We start from the raw sequence: 16,504 nt of genomic DNA on the forward strand, positions 1-16,504 counted from the left end.
GAACGCAGAGAACTCAGTCCTCCGTGGAGCCTCAGTGCCAAGTCCCGACCGCTCATCACTGCCCCTCAGGTGCGGACCGCTCATTACTTGCCTGGGCTGCCCTTGGAGGGCCTGCCCCAGAGTCCCCGAAGTGGCTAACCCTTGTGCAGCAGGCAGCTTGACCTGCTCCCTCTGCAGTTTGGAGAGGCCCCTCCTCGGTCCTGTGCTGACCCTGCATCCTCTCATTACTGGGGCCCATTGTCACGGCCCCCGCTGAGCTCTGGCTTTGAAATGCCACCAGTGCCACTAGACCCTCTGGGTCCTCCACTCTCGACCGGCCCCTGTTTCTCGCAGCCAAGCCAGTCCTCGTTAGCGTCTGCTTCAGTGCAGGCAGCTCCTCGCCTGCAGACCTTCCTGGAAAGTGGCCTCATTAACAGACTCCTTAGCAGGCAAGTTCCCAGACCCCTGTTTAACCCTTCCCTGCCCCAATTTACAAAGCTGAGGAAGACTTGAGACCTCAAGGGTTGTCTTCACACCAGCCCTCTAGCCCCACTGCCAGTAAAAGACCACAGACAGAGCCCTGTCCCCAGCACAGCTGCCATCCCCGACCCACCATCAATGTGGGGCCCCAAAGTGCCTGCTGCGGTATGAGCCTATAAGTGACAAGTTTGTCTGCAGGTGTGGCAGGTGATGGTAGAAATTGAAAGGCGAGGATGACAGTTCCCTGCTGGGAGGGCCCATGTAGAGATGCTACCCCGGGGGTGGGGGTGGTGACGAAGGCTCCAGACCTCAGTTTCTTGTGGAGGAGACGAACTAGCAGCAGAACAGAAAACGGACTTAAGGTAGAGTTAATATGCAGAAACTGACTGCCAACATGTGGACTTACATAGAGATAGAGGCTCACAGACGAGGCAAACACTCCAGGGGCCACAGAGGGAGGCTCATATGGACACAAAGAGACTCCTAGGGACGCACAGAGGTGGACCCAGACACTGGACGGACACACATCCATGCCAGTCATTCCCTGAGTACTACTGTGTGCCAGGTATGGAAATAACACTGAATAAGACAGGTTCCCATTTCAAGAAATTCAAAATCTAGTTGAGAAGAGATGGCTCCCAAACAGTACAAGGTAAAAACAGGAAAAAGGAATTTGTGCTCTGCATCCCTACTTGAATGGATTTCTGTGTCCATTTCTGTTTGTCCTCGTGGGGAGAAGGGGTTCAGTCCGCTCTTGCAGCTGGACCTTCCTCAGCCCCCTGCTTTTGCCGCATCTTTGAGCCCATGCCCATGGTGGCCCCCAGCCAGACAAGGTTTATGGCACACAAAACCTCAGCCACCCTCCCCTAATTCTTTCCCACGTCCCCCAACCCAGGTCCTGGAGCTCCCGGACAGCACAGACCTAGACTCGCACAGTTTGCTATTCTTCCTTCCTGAGCACCTTCAGAGCCCCCTGGGCAGATGGGGTGCAGGTGCAGTGAGATGGCTGGGTGAGAAGGGGGCTGTCACAGGAGAGACAGGTGAACGGCAAGTTGTCTCCTTTGCATGACTGAAGCCACAAGGAGGCATGTCTGGGGTCTACAAGGCCTCAGGGGTGTCATTTCCCAGAGTGACATTTCAGCCAGGGTCAGAGGGAGTTCGGTAGAAAAGAGCGGTCCCTGCAGCCAGGGAGCCTGGCCAGGGGCCCACTGCTCTGAGGACACCCCTGTGTGTGCCCAGGCTGAGGGCACCCCCTCTTTTCCACTCCACATGTAGACAGAAAACTGCAGGAGGAAGGCCTCCACATCATTCCAGGACTCTCCTGCAGGTGTCCACAGATTCATCCCGCCCCGAGGGGCCCCATGCCTCGGTGGGTCCCGACTTCCTGCTGGGTGGACAATGAGCCCACCCTTCACCAGTTCCAGGTAGGGTGACAAGACCAGGTCTGCCCCAGCTCATATAGGTTTACACCTGTTGTCCTGGTGTAATTAAAAGCACCACTCTCACCCTCACAAATGTCCTGGTTTGGACAATAAGCTACAGTTGACCCCTGAACCAGGCTGGAGGGTAGGGGTACCAACCCCAGGCAGTCACAAAGCTGCGTATTACTTACAGTCAGCTGTCCATGTCTGCGGTTCCACATCTGGGGATTCAACCAACCTCCAATTGTGTAGTCCTGCAGCACGCATTTAGTGGGAAAAAAAAATCCATCTATGCAGACCTGCGCAGTTCAAAGCCACGTCGTTCAACGGTCAACTCTGTATGATCACGCTATTAAACCCCACATTTGTCTGGGTACATAGTAGGGGCCACAAATGCTGCTTGAGTAAATGAATGAGAGCCAGGTCCACACAAACTTCCAAATGTTAGCTACTGCACTTTGGAAAGAGCCCGCATAGAAGGGAACCTCCGAGGCTGCAACCTGAGACCAGTCCGGATATCTGCCTGTTGGACAAATGGGAAGCAGAGAGGGACAGGGACGAGCTGATTCTAGCTCTGGAACAGAACTGTCCCTCAGTCTCTGCTGTAAATACAACCCAGTAATTAATTGTGATTCTTAATTAGCTGAGGCCCAATCCTGATAAACAATTGGGCATCATGGATCCCCGTGGAGGCCCGTCTGCCCAAGAAGGCGGAGAAATTCAAAGACCTGTCATTTCTTCCTGCATCCCCCAGCTCGGGCCTCCAGTTCCCTGGGGAAGGCTGGTGGTGGGCCCACCAGGGACCCTGCAGCTGCCGCCTTCCCTTCTTATTCTTTCAGCGCAATCCAAGTACTCGTCCTCTCGGGGCTTTCCGAAGGGTGCACTGCGGGTCTGTGCCACTTGTTTCTAAGCAAACTAACTCCCCTAGCCCTGCGTCTCCAAATCCATCTCATTCCTCCACCTGAAACACATTCTGGGCTCTCCCCCACACCCTCAACATGCAGGCTTGGATGTTAAGGTCTTTGAACCTGAAGGAATGAGGAGAAAAAAATCCTTCCTTGGAAACCTGATGGATTCTTTTCCTTAGAAAAATATAAATGTATGTACTGCAAAAGTACAGTGTATTGAATGGTGCGTGAAGTTTCTACAGAAATCCTCAAAGGAACCACGGACCCGAGTTTCAAAGCCCCTGGCCTCAGGATGAAATTAAACCCCTCTAATTTAGCTAATAAGAATTCCCTGCGTTGGTGGTGCTCAGGGCTGCGCGTGTATTAGAGGTACCAGGGCATTTAAAGCCACACAGGTTTCCGCGCCCACTCCAGACCTCCTGACACACGATCCCAGGAGGTGAGAACTCGCACTTTTAACCATGGTCCTCACACGGGAGAGCCCTGGGAGCTGCTGGCACGTGAGGCCCTTCCTTTGCTGTGTCCCGCTCTGCACCCACCTCCCCTGCAGCGGGCGACTCCTCTCTCCCAGAGGCCTCACTGCTGGCCAGTTCACCTACCTACTGCGTGTAAGGTTTAGTCTCCTCCAGCAGGTGCTGAAGGGCGTGAGGGCAGGGCCTTGTCTGCTCCCTGCCCTGAATTACCAGCACCCAGGAGATGTCAGCGTTCCAAAAGAGATTTCATTTGAACTAAGGGTTCCAAAAGCATGAACCTGAAAACCACTGAATGTATACAATCTTTTGTTACTGACCCGGGTCCTTGGACTTTTTAAGCAATAGAAATTGACAAGGGGCCAGAGAAGAAATTCAGGGAAGGCTTTACTGGGACTTGTGCTGCAGCACAAGGGAGTGAAAATAAGAAACAGGTGCCCTTGCTCACTCCCCGAGGGGAGGTGAGCTGGTTCCTTAAATGGAGTGAGGAGCAGAGGGTTGGGCAGGAGGTGGTGCTGTGTGCAGAGGTCGTGTGCAGTACCCTGCTTTGGCTCTGAGCCTCAGAAATGGCAGTTTTTACACAAATACTGAATGTGGCAGCTGCCCTGGAGAAAATGCGTTCGGAAGTCATTCAAGTATTTCTTGAGTGCCTGCCAAGTGCTAGGCCCTCCCCTGAGCATAAGGGAGGAGACAGCCTTGCATGAAGCAGACCCAAATCCAGTCATGGAACTTACCATCTGATGTGGAGACTGAAAATTAAACAAGGCAAAGAAGTAAAATATGCTATTAAGTGTTAAGTGCTAAAGAGGACAGGAATGGGGTATGAAGTATGTTTGGATCTGAATGTTTGTGGGGGGATGAGGGTGTGGCTCAGCATTGAAACTGCAGATAAAATGGCTGGGGGAGGGTTCACTGGGGTGACCCGTGAACCAAGTCCAGAAGGAAGTGAGGGAGAGGGTGTAAGGATGGATGCAGAAAGCATTGCAGACAGATGAACAGCGAGGGCCGAGGGCCTGCTTCTGGGTGTGCTGGGGCAACAGGACGGAAGTCTGTGTGTGAGTGTGTGTGTGCACATGTGTGTGTTTGGTGGGGGGTTTCACACAGGTATTATTCTTGAGTGAAAAAAAAGCTACTGAGAATGGGACCACTCTGGCTACTGGGAGTGAAATAGATTGCGAAGGGGCGCAGGTACAGCAGAGTTCAGATAAGTCTTTGGCAAGAGACCAGTTGGGAGATGGCGGTGGCTTGGACCAGGGTGGTGGCCTGATTCTGAATATCTAGTGAGGATGGATTTGATGGCCTGGATGTGGCATGGAAGAGAGAGAGAAGTCAAGACTGGCATTAGTGTCACTAACCCTGAGGACAGGTTAATGGTGTGGACCAGTTTGCAAGTTCAATTCAGAATTCTTTTGAGAAAGATGGAAGGTCTGACCTCAATTTTAAAAAGAATGTTCACAAAGATTCTTTAAAGCTTGTCGGTGCTTTTTATTCTTTCCCATAATCTCATTGTGCTTAATCTCACTATCAATTAACTCACACTCAGAAGCAGAACAGTGGGTTTTGATGAGCCAAAAAAGGTTTTAATTAGCCTAAATTGTTTCAGTTAGCATAACTACTTCTGCACTAATTATTGGTGATTGAGTTTTAAGACCCAACAAATGCAGACACTGGCTGGAAAAATTCTACCTGGGCCTCCTTCTGCACCAAGACCTGAGTGTTATAAGAGGAGGGCAGAGCGCTTTGGCTCCCAAAGAGGGAAAGGCTCTCTCTTCCCAGCCCCAAGCTCATGAAACGTCCATTGGGTTCAGGCTCAGGCTGTGGCTTGGGACAGTGGTCTTGTGGAGGGTTAGAGCAGGGCTTTCACAGCTAGATTTCTGTCTAGAAGAGTCAGGGCTGGAATCCACTTCCCATGATTTCCAGCACACAGCCCCAGACAGCGCCGCTCCAGCAACATCATGGCTCCCTGAGTGAGCTCACCCAGGGAAGCTGAAATCCCACTGCTCACATCCCAGCTCCCACACCTTGAGGGCTTATCTAATTGTCTCACTGGATACAAGGTTCTTATAAATTCACCTTCTCAAAGGGAAGACTCTGAGGAAAGCAACCAGTCCAGCGCTTCACCTGGCAAGAAAGTGCACTTTAGGGACAACACTAAAAGAAACAAGAAAAATGATGGCCTCTCTGAGGGATTCCCTAGGCTCATCGTGACCACACTGTCCCTGCCCCCAGAATGCACAGTCCACAGAACCTGGGCTCCCACACAGCAGCCAGCCAGTGTGCATTTCCTCATTAAACAGGCCCTTTTCTCTTGGAAATCCAATTGCACATGACCCAGGACTGGGTCTCTGCAGCCAGTGTCCACAGCTGTAGTTCTGCAGTCTCCTCTCTAGCCAGCTTGGAGTGACCTTAGATTAAAAAAAAAAAAAATCAAGCTTTCTCACTTAGCACAGAGCCAGCCACCTTGCTGGGCCTGACACAGGTCCACCTGCCTAAAGCTCTGCTGATGGGGGCTTTTTTCTTTTCTTTTTTTCAATGAGGACATAGTTTCTTTAATAGTAAAGGGTGGTCAGCTTTAGGTTCAACAAATTGCCCAAGGTAACACCACCTGTGTGTCTGAGTTTGTTCACATGTGGATGTGTTTGCCTCCAAAGTCTGTCTTTTGCTCTGACAGTACCTAGGCAGGAAAACGAAAATGGTCACTGATTATGAACCCAACTGTGGACAAGCACAAAGAACTCAGGCCAAGGACAGGCGCCTCCTACTCAGTCAGCGCTGATGCTAACACCAAGGAGCGAGGGGGATCTCGTGGACAGACCTACTAAAAGCTGAAATCATTCCACTGAGCTTTCAGAAAAGGAAATTAAGTCTCAGGGAGAATAGCAAAAGGACCAAGTGACTCAGGTGACAACTCAGCTCTCCCCTCTCCAAGCAAGAGCCCTATCTTAGGGTTCCTTGTATAATAACTCTCTTAGCACTTCTCCCAGCCCCATACGTCAGGCAACTGTGCACATGTTTATGCCCTAACGGCTTGGACCATTGACTCTGTTCTGACACGTGCCCTAACCTGGGCAAAAGAATCTTAAATGACTTCACAAATGATGCCTAAATGGTTTTGCTATGTCTTCATATCAAGGCAAACAGGAATGCTCTGCACCTCCTGATGCCAACTAAAAATTATATTGTATGTGTGTGTGTGTGTGTATGGTAAATACCCCAAATGGGCTAATGTTGAACAGTGGACAAGAGATAAAAGTAGGAAGATGAGCAAGGGCCAGATGAGAGGAAGAGAAAGAGAAATGAGAAGATGGAAGAGGGTAGAGCTCAGTGGTAGACCACATGCCTAGTATGCATGAGGCTCTGGGTTTAATCCCCAGCACATCCATTAAAAATAAAGAATCCTAATTACCCCCAACTCAATTTAAAAAAAAAAAAAGAAGATGAAAAATTCAGCTAGATAGGGCACTGAGCAAAGTTAGTGGTTGAGGACAGAAACTGGAGTTCATGAAGACAGAAAATATCACTTCTGTAGCCAAACAGTGAGCCTATGGTGTCTTCTTGCCCCATCCGTCATCCTCCCACGTGCTAGCATCGCCCTCCTCAGAGAGAGGTCACAGGCACAGCTTCTCTTGAAATAAGTCATGGCTGATAAAACTAGCCTTCCTAACCTGGCTGAGAACCTGCTTTTACAAACTCCAGAGTGTGGTTGGTCAAGCAGGTCTTGAGTTGAAGGGCAAGGTTATAAGCATCTCTTGATGGAAACAAACTGTTTAAACTTTGTAGTGACTGAGTAAGGCTCAGGTGCAATTAGGATGGGAAGTAAGATGTAGGCTCCTCCGGAACCTCGTCCCTTAGAGGCGAGGAGCCTGTCCAGTTAGCCACAAAGCCAACTCCAGGATGCTAAGATACTGAGTGACTAAGCCGATGCTCAGCTCAAGGTCAGCTGTTTTGACAGCAAGAGCTTGAGCTTCCCTTACGATTGAGACGGTAAGTTTCCATGGCTGTCAGAGAGCATGTGGGTTTCCTTATTCACTGAGGCTGAATACCCTGGAGTATTTCTGTTCTTAAAGCAAGATTTTCTTAGTTCCCTTCAGGGAACACTTTCTCAAGTCATCCTCATCCCCAGTCACAGAAGGTAGAAACTAGCAGAGCCACAGATGGCAGCAGAGTAGGTATGACCATGTACTTTGAACTTGGTTTGAAACTGTCTCTGCCCCCTACTAGCTGAGTGAACTTATAAAGCTTCTGCTTCCTTTTCCTTTTATGTAAAAGGTTAGTGATGATCCTTAAGTAATTGTAAAGGTAAAAAGAGAGAACACATAGGACCCCTCTTAGAGCACAACCTGGCACGTGGTAGGCACCTGGCAAACATGCCTTTCTCCCTGTAAACACTGTGCTACGACTCCAGTGGAAGTCCTGGGGAGCCGGGCGGCCAGCCTGGAGGGCAGAGGAGAGGAATTCATCCCCCAACACTAGGCAAGAGAAGCAGGATACGAACTGTCCAGATGATTAGGGTTTGTGAGAGCACATTTACAGTCACCTCGGTGGAGCAACACAGCAGTGCCCTCTAAATTCACCTTTTCTGGAAACTTTGGTGTTGACAACTTGACCGCTGTTGTCATTAGAAACTCTTCATTCAGCAGACACTTCCCCACCCCAGGGGGTTCAGGCTCTTTATGGCTTGAGCTGAGGGATCCGTTATAGCAGTGGTTCTCCTAAGGCGCTTTCAAAATATTGCCGCCCAGGCATCAAACCTCATTAAATTGGAGTATTTTTTAAAGCTCCAGTGACTCTAATGTGCAGCCAGGGTTGAGAACTACTGCCCTAACTCTTTCACTGCTGCAACAGGTTTAAAAAGATGTGTCCTTTAACATGTAATGAAGCTGTGCCATCCCAGCTGGGAGAACAGCTCGTCACCAGCGCAAGAGGAGCTCCTGGTGGGGGTGCGGGGCCACAGGCTACTGCTCTCAGGCATTTCCTGGTGAAGCTCCCAAATTACTCCCCAGTTTCCGGAAGAGACATTAATTCCTTCCACATGGTCTTAACATAATTACTGCTTAGATGCAGCCCAATAACCAAGAATTATTGAAGAGACAACAAGAGGTGAATTTTGAGGCACAGCAAAATTATTCATCCATTCTTCAACTGTTATTTCTTTGTGATATACGCCAAATGCCAAACAAATAAACCAAACCTGCCTACACACAGTCAGACTATCAGCAAAGATGCTGGTGCAGAGCTCTAATGTAAGCAATGCTATCAAAACATCTCCATCTAGCCCCACCCAAGAGATAAGATTAATAGTCTTTCCTGGTGCTAGGAGGTTAATTTAAGTGCAGCTATATCCAGAGAGAATTTGGATTTATTTCCAAATTTATATCTGATTCTCTCCTGAATAGACCCCCCGGACTAAGACAGTCATTATCATTACCCTAAGTTTATACTAGTTAAAAGAACAGTAAACAAAGTTCTAGAATGAATGTCATTTATTAAAATAATTTTGCAAATTATTGTCACAAAGAATTTAGATATTTGACATATCTAGTACCATGCCATGCGGCTAGTAAGCTCATTTCTACATTTATATGGCTTGGCAATGAATTCCCTTTCTGGAACGTTCATCTATAATCAGTATTTTTACTATCATGAGTGGTTAAGCAATATTAAGGTTCTGGACTCCTGCAGAACTCAGGCCCAGACCATCTCTCTGGACATACCTCCTCCTCGTATTTGACTGAATGCCCTGAATTCCAACCTCAGTTTTAAAGAAACTACTGTGTTTATGCACATTCCATGTTTACCAGTTAGACGGTTCCCCACCCCTGTTTTGGGGGAGAGTGAAGAACTGGTGTCACTTCTCTGAGAGACAGTGCTACTTATCCAGCTCTTGAGCGAGCCCGTTTGATACACACAAATACATAAATAAGAAAGGGCTTCACAGAGCATCAAGCCAGAAAGACCCTGGTTTTAAACGCACATTGAGCTTGAACAGTAGAGGGATGTGGGCACACAACTCTGGTGTGTAAAGAGCTTCTTTGTTTAGAAAACAGCTCTTCCTCAGCTTGTGCTTAGAATTAAGCATACATGCTACGAACAGAACCAGAGAGCTCTGCTGCTGGCCCGTCTTCCCCACTCAGGTCATGAGTCACTTTAGAGACAGGGTGTGTTCTCCCGGGAGAAATCATACATTGCATCTAGGGGGAGGAACAGAGAACGGGAGGGCTTGCAGAATTAATATCCAGCATTTAACTCATGACGAATGTACTGACTAATGAAAAGTGAAGAGAGCTTTTGTTCCGATACCTTTATGATCCAAAGTGGGTAAATCCCACTGTGCATTTAACATATCTTTTCCAATTAAGGAGCTCGTAACAATGTCTGAGGCGGTGGTGACCGTTTGACTACGGAGGTGCCCACTGTAAAAGGAAGTAAATGGGAAGAAGTCAAGACAGTCACCTCCCACCCCCATGTGAGAACGCTAGACTACACGCCAAGTTAAGAGCTGCCTTATACGGAATCGAGGTGAAAGGAATCCCTAGAAAATGAAGTTTATTTAAAATCTAGTTCCTTCTAATTTAATAACGAATACCTTAAAAAGCACCAGGCAGAAGAGAAGTACGCTTCAGTAAAAGGCTTCCGCAAGAGGTTTGTTCAAAAATTCAAGACTCACCCAAAGTTTACTGACTACCTACTATGGACAGTGCTGTGGCGGGCATCTTCAGAGATGAGATAAAGATGAGAGAATCCCTTGGAGGATTCTTTGACTGCTCTTCACACCCAAGACAAAGGAAAACACTCGGGAGCCTTTTACTGTCAGAAGCTGGGACTCTAGACAGTCTTAACTCTGCTAATAAAGAGTTGTGCAAATTCACACATTCCTGTTTTTCCTAACAAATAAACACATGTGTTCTGAGCATTCTATACAAACACATCATAGAAGTGAAGTCCCTCAAAAGCTGAGCCCAAAACTACAAAACTACTAGGCTAGAATCAAGACGCTGATGGTTGAGAAGTGCTAAGTCAGACAAGGCAGAGACAAGAACGCATTAAAATGAAGAGGGCTTCTGTCGGTGCGCCCCCTCCTGGAGACTCTGAACAGCAAAGACTTCCATCAGCAGGACACTGGGGTTGATGGCCCGACCCCACCCCAGCACGCCGCCTCCTCCAGCGCTCCTGCAGCCTCCTTCCCACCTCAGCTGCTCCCAGAAGCAGGTCCACCTACATGGTGCTGCCTCTTTAGCACAATGCACCACTTCTTCAGAAAAATAGAAAGAACAGAAAAGACAACTCTATAAGCACAGAAAGTAGGTAAGTGGTTGCTTGGGACTGGGGTTGGAATGTGGAGCAATGCTAAACGCACATGAGGTTTCTTTTTGGAGCACTGGAAACATTCTAAAATTGGCCTGTGGTGGCAGTTGCACAACTCTGCAAATATACTAAAAACATCATCAAATTGTACACTTAAAACAGGTGAATCTTACGGTTTTATGAATAAAGTTGTTAATTAAAAGAATGTATTAACTGTGTTTAACATTAAGTATAAGTGTGTTTACCCAAAGGTGGGAGAAATTGTTTTTTTGCAAATGCACAAACACGAGCAAGTAGATCACAAGTTTGTTCAGAATTCCTTCAACTTTAATTGTGGGAGTAAGATCAGGCAGCCACTGAGGATAAAATGCAGTCCCTGGGAGGGACTGCAGTGCTGTTTTTTTGTAAAGTGGACATGACAAATTATTTTTTAATTCACGCAAATGGTCAAAAGTTGCCCAAACTGTCCTCATTCTTCGATTGTCTCTTTTTTCCCAGTTTCTTGACCTTCAAAGAGAGGATACCTGGCCTCCACGTCGGCCCACGTGATGCTGCCATTGGCCAGATCGCGGACTACACTGGGCAGCTCAGAGACCTGGGGTAAAAGGAGAAACAAGTCTCAGCATCACCCAGCGTGATCAGACTGCCAAAAAGAGGATTCACCCTGAACTCGGGAAACCACAGAGAGCGCCAAGTCAGTGTCTACGTAATGACAGGATCCCTCTACAAACTGGGCCCCACACAACGTTCCTCGAGACTCCCACTGAAGCCTCTTTACCTAATTATACTCACCTCCTTCCAGACTCGGGTTCCTGCCCCTCTTCCAGCCCAGAGAATGCCCGCCAGCTCCCCTGCATAACTCAGTTCCCCCACAGAGCCTTTTCTAATTATTCAGCATCTCCGTGCCACCTGAAGTGTGTGTTACATTTCCCTCTTAGAACAGTGGTCAGTCAAGTAACACGCGTGAAGGGAGCCAGGGAGAGTGGGAAACTGGAGAGCGGCAACTAAGGGGGCCAGCTGTCCCTCCGCCATAACCAAACGTTGGCTGTCACCCAGCAGGGGTTCTCAAACCTGAGTGACAGTCAGAATCATCTGGAGGTCTTACTAAAACAGTTCTGCCCACCTTCTTTCCCTTTCCAACCCCTAACCCCACTCCAGTTTCTGATTTAGTAGGTCTAGGGTGGAGATTTCGCTTTTCTAATGAGTCCCAAGAGGATGAGGATGATAGTGGTCCAGGGCCCATACTTTGAGAACCCCTGCCCGATGCAAACCTAGGTTCAGAGCAGCCAGATCTGGCTTCGTGAAAAGACAAGCCATAAATCTGTGACTTCTGAAGTAGACTACACACTCCTGTGGAAAAAAGCAGTCTCTCACCTCTCTTTTCCCTATTATTAATTCTCTATATCAAGCAGAGCACATAATAGGCACTCTAAATAAAAACTTGCTCAAAATAAATTAGTCAGATGGCTAATTAAAGTGGCCACTCTGTCCTTTCCCTCCTGTCCTTTTCTCATCTCCATTATTCCCTTCTCATTAAGATGACTAAAACATTATTCACTGCTTTGAATGAATCAACATGAAAAAGTTATACAAACACATGTACGCAGAAATATAAAGATAAAACTGTCTAAGCACCCCCAAAGCCTGCCAATAAAACTATGGCAGCAACCACTTAGGATATTTCTCTTGTCCAAACCACCAACCAACTATAAAAGCAAGCTGTCAGAGAATGAGCCCAGAGTGATCCAAATAGCTATAAAATACTAGAGAAGTCTTAATGAATATTTTCATAATTAAACCAAAGGGATTTGGGAATCTGTGCTCTGATACAAACTTACGATTGAAATTAAAAAGGAAAAAAAGGGGGGAGCATAAATACAACAAAAAATCCATCTCAAATCAGAAGGAGGCTGTACACATTTCTAAGATTAAAAGTGCCAAAGAGAGGGCAGCCACCTCTGCTCTTATCTGCCGCATGGAGTCTCGGTCCCGCAGGGTTGCCGTGTGAGGGGTCTTGTTCACTGTATCGAAGTCAATGGTGATGCCGAAAGCCACGCCAATCTCATCAGTCCTGGCATAGCGTCTTCCAATAGACCCAGAGGAATCGTCTACTTTGTGAGAGACGCCATGCCTGGTCAAGGCTTCCGCTATCCAAAACACAATAAGTAAATTAAACATTTGAAAAAGGACGAAGTCCCGATGTCAGCTAAGTGTTGTCATACAAGCTCAGGAAACTTACAAAAGGGACTGACACAAAAGAGCAATAAGTTGCAGCTGCAAGAGAAAGAAAAATCCCGACAGTTTAATCTCTTGCTGGAGCCCAGTCCCTCACTCCTACCTACATCTCATGTGGCTGCAGGGGAACGAGTATCAGACTGAGAGCCCAGGCCAGGAGGCCTGCAGGACCCTGGGCAGTTCAATGAACTCTTCCCAATTCCCAACTCTGAAACACATGGGCCGCAGCAGATGACCACCAGGATCCTTGTCCTGTGGATGTGGGTGGGTCCAGTGGTGGCAGATCCACTGGGGTTGTTACCCTCCACTAGGGTTCCCCTGCAGAAGTGAGCACCAGGGTCAACAGGAGAAGCAAGGATGTTTTAAATCTGACTCCTGGGTCCCACCTTGACTCATTCAACTGCTAGGAGAAAACATCCTGAGCAGGCACACTCTCAGCAGTAAGAGCGGACGCTAAAACCACAGATCCATTCTTTATTCAATTCGTATTTTTGTCAAAAAAAAAAAAAGAGACATTTCCTAAAATTCAATCTACTTGACAGTGTTCCCTTGGAGATTACCCAACTGGATTTGCTTACATAATTCCTTGACAAACGGCATGAACTCCTGGTTCTGGCTCAGTGGAAGGACGGAACATTTGAATGGAGCTACTACAGCCGGGAAACTGAAGAACTAGGTGGTTTAAAAAGAAAGATAGATAAATATGTTAGTGTATAAAGATCTCAACATTAACGTCCAAACTGCACTATCAACATACCAGAAAACACAGGAAAAGCAGTGCGACAAGACAGAGGAAGCAAGATAACCAGAACTAGAATCAGAAAGATCTGGTTTTCAGCTCTGAACTTGGACCAACTCAGTGAACTCGACCTCTCTGGACCTCAGTTTCTCCATCTAAAAAGGAGGTCTCTACCGTCGGCGCTGCTCCCTTGGCAGGTCCGTTGTAAAAAAGTTAAATGATGTGAAAGCATTCTGAAAGTTACCATCTAAGATGGTAATTTTTTGGTACCACATAAAAGCCTGGCTTCTTCTGCGGAGCTCCCTAAAGAACCTCCCCCCCAGATCAAGAAGTAAGTGGTAGTGTCAACAGATAAAAGCCCCATTCTGTCCTTTAAGAGACTCAGCATAGCTGAAGGATCTATGAGCCTTACTAAGTAAAACAGGAAAGTTTAATTGGCTCACAAATGCATGTTCAAAAGAAATAGTAGAAAACAAACAAAAAGATGTGCCATATACCCAAGTGAAAAATACAGTCCTCCTAAACTGCTCCTGAAACAGCCTTCAGAGTTACTCAGAAATAAAAGGAAGCAAAGATATTCCATGAAAGGCAAACCAGTCTACCATTCTGGGCTGGAAATAAGAGCTGAAGATAGTTCTTAAATAGTATTTGTACAAAAGGTTCACTTGAAGGCAAGAGTATGGGATTCAGAAGGAATAGGTCGCATAAAAATAATGAATTTCACGAGTTCCAGTTTAGCGCCCCCAAAGCCTAATTAACCTTAAATAAATGCCAGCCAATGGTGAATATCCTGCTGTATGTAAACCCTAGGCTCTACCAATATGGCACCTGAATCATGGAACGCTCAGAATTCCACTACTCTCCTCCATCTTGTGCGAATTCCATTTAATGTGAGAGAGAATTGGGGACCCTCCTTTACAGAAAAATAATTTTGGGGTTATCTCACCAGCAATGTTTTTATGTCAAATTTATAGGAAGATGGACTGAGGGACTTTGTGTTAATAATTTAGAAACATTTTTGGCTTCTCACAAGCTACCCAAATTTCTCTTCACAATGAGAATCTATGTAATTCATAAAACACAGTAATTAATTTATTCTTTCTTAGCCCTTATAAATTTCTATGAAAACTCTAGTTATATCAATATTGTTAGATTCAAAGGAATAGCTAAAAGGTTTTCAGGAAGAACCACGTTTTATGTTTGCACAGTGTCTAGCTCAGGTTCTTACTATCTGTTAATGAACAAAAAGCCACTCCTTAAGTGTCAGGAAATGAAGATGTAACTTTAGGGCAGAGAATAAAAGAGTAACTTTATTAGCTACACATTACCAACAGTATGTCAGACTTTTTAAAACCCTGGTGCCAGGAACACATCAGTCCATCCTTCAAGATTAAATGCCCTAGAAAGAACTACAGAGCTGATGTCCAACATCACGTACACACTCAGCTTCAGATGGTCATGCAGGTAAGAATGCTTATTTCGGTTAATCTGACCTATGAAGCCTCTCCTCTCTAGCCATTCTTCTTCTGAGTGATTTTCCCAGAAACCTGCAGCTATAAATTAAAAGAGTGTAACTTCTGCAGACAGAGGCGAGGTGAGGAAGGCGAAGCCAGGCAGGATGAAGAGAGACTGGGGATGACACAGAGCAAGGATTCTGCAACATTTGCAGAATCTTCTTGCAAACATTTATCTCTAGCAATACTTTAATGCTAAGAAAGGCTATACTTCACAGACTACTGCTCAATTTATGACCTGTCAATCTCCCACACTGCTATCACCTGGGGTTCTTCTAAAACAAACCAAAAAAAAAAAAAAAATCAGACCCCTGGGTCCCAGACCTACTGAATCAGTATCTTTGGAATAGGACCTTTACTCTCAAAAATACCCTAGGCAATTCTATACAGTTTAAAAAGGTTCTCTTTAATGCTTTACCAGTGTATAAATACAGTTCTTTGGTCTGGCCAAATTCTAGAAGCCATCTCCTCCTTCCCAATTTTCTGAAAACCCAAACAGATCCAGAAAGTACCATTCCTTCCACTGATGCAACACACAGTTCCCTCAAAGTAACACGTCCTGTCTCAGGACTCGGATGCAACTGAAACAATGGCATCTTGAACAACCTACACGTCCTAAAGCTCAAGTGAGATAACACAAGAAGGTGCTCTGCTTTGTAGGCAGTTAAGCAAACGGAAGTGTTAACCTTAAGAGTAATTAACGACTAACTGATCATTCCAGAGTCGTCTTAACGTCCCTCAGTGGGTTTCGTTCATTGACACTGCAGAGAACAGCACCCTGCACAGGACAACTCACCGTCCTCTGCTCGTCTCCCTCGCGGACGTGGAATGTATGTTCAAATACCGTATACATGATCCTGCCCAGGCCAAAGGAGGGTTCGATTACACTGGGAACAACTTCTTCCACTGCAAAGACATGGAAATTCAATTGCACTCTCTCACACCCTACATGATGCACTCCAGGTCCTCTCTTAAGAATTCTTATTAGCCCTAAAAATATCTCTATTCTAGATGGGTTGCAATCAATCCTGTACCTCAAGACAAAGAAATCAGAACATTCTTAAAGATCATTTGCAGAGAAGTTTAGAGTCAAAAAATTTTTCACCGAATTTAATTCTTTGTTAATCTAAAAAGTAATAACAATAATAATAGGACACAAATGAACTAATTATTATTCTGATTCCTTGAATATGTGTAAGCACATTTGACTGTCCGTTATGACTGGATTACCGCATTCTCTTGGTTCTTATTTTGTAGTTGGCTTTATTTCCTTGATAAGTATGTAAGTTTAAAAATCTAAAGATCTAATCTGTTCTTAGAAACAGTAATTAGTACATATATGAAAACTAAGAAAATGTGCAGTGTACTGTATATATGTATTTACATACAATATAATGTGTATGGGCAGTTGAACTGTAATAATTCTGCATAATAAAACTGGGGAAAAAATTTA

At 46.1% G+C, this 16,504-nt stretch overlaps 1 protein-coding gene across 1 annotated transcript in view; it reads right to left on the reverse strand.

The window, feature by feature from the left end:
- Positions 1–10,863: 10,863 nt before the first annotated feature.
- GARS1 (glycyl-tRNA synthetase 1) overlaps positions 10,864–16,504 on the reverse strand; it is a 35,079-nt gene continuing 29,438 nt past the window's right edge. Inside the window, exons 14-17 of the mRNA XM_072964729.1 lie at positions 15,848–15,957; positions 13,377–13,470; positions 12,520–12,710; positions 10,864–11,158 (exon numbers count right to left, since the gene is read on the reverse strand). Coding sequence (XP_072820830.1) covers positions 11,033–11,158; positions 12,520–12,710; positions 13,377–13,470; positions 15,848–15,957 — 521 coding nt within the window. The 3' untranslated portion in view covers positions 10,864–11,032. The remainder of the gene's footprint in view (positions 11,159–12,519; positions 12,711–13,376; positions 13,471–15,847; positions 15,958–16,504) is intronic.

Source organism: Vicugna pacos, chromosome 7 (genome assembly GCF_048564905.1).
Source record: "Vicugna pacos chromosome 7, VicPac4, whole genome shotgun sequence".
In the NCBI taxonomy this organism is placed as follows: domain Eukaryota; kingdom Metazoa; phylum Chordata; class Mammalia; order Artiodactyla; family Camelidae; genus Vicugna; species Vicugna pacos.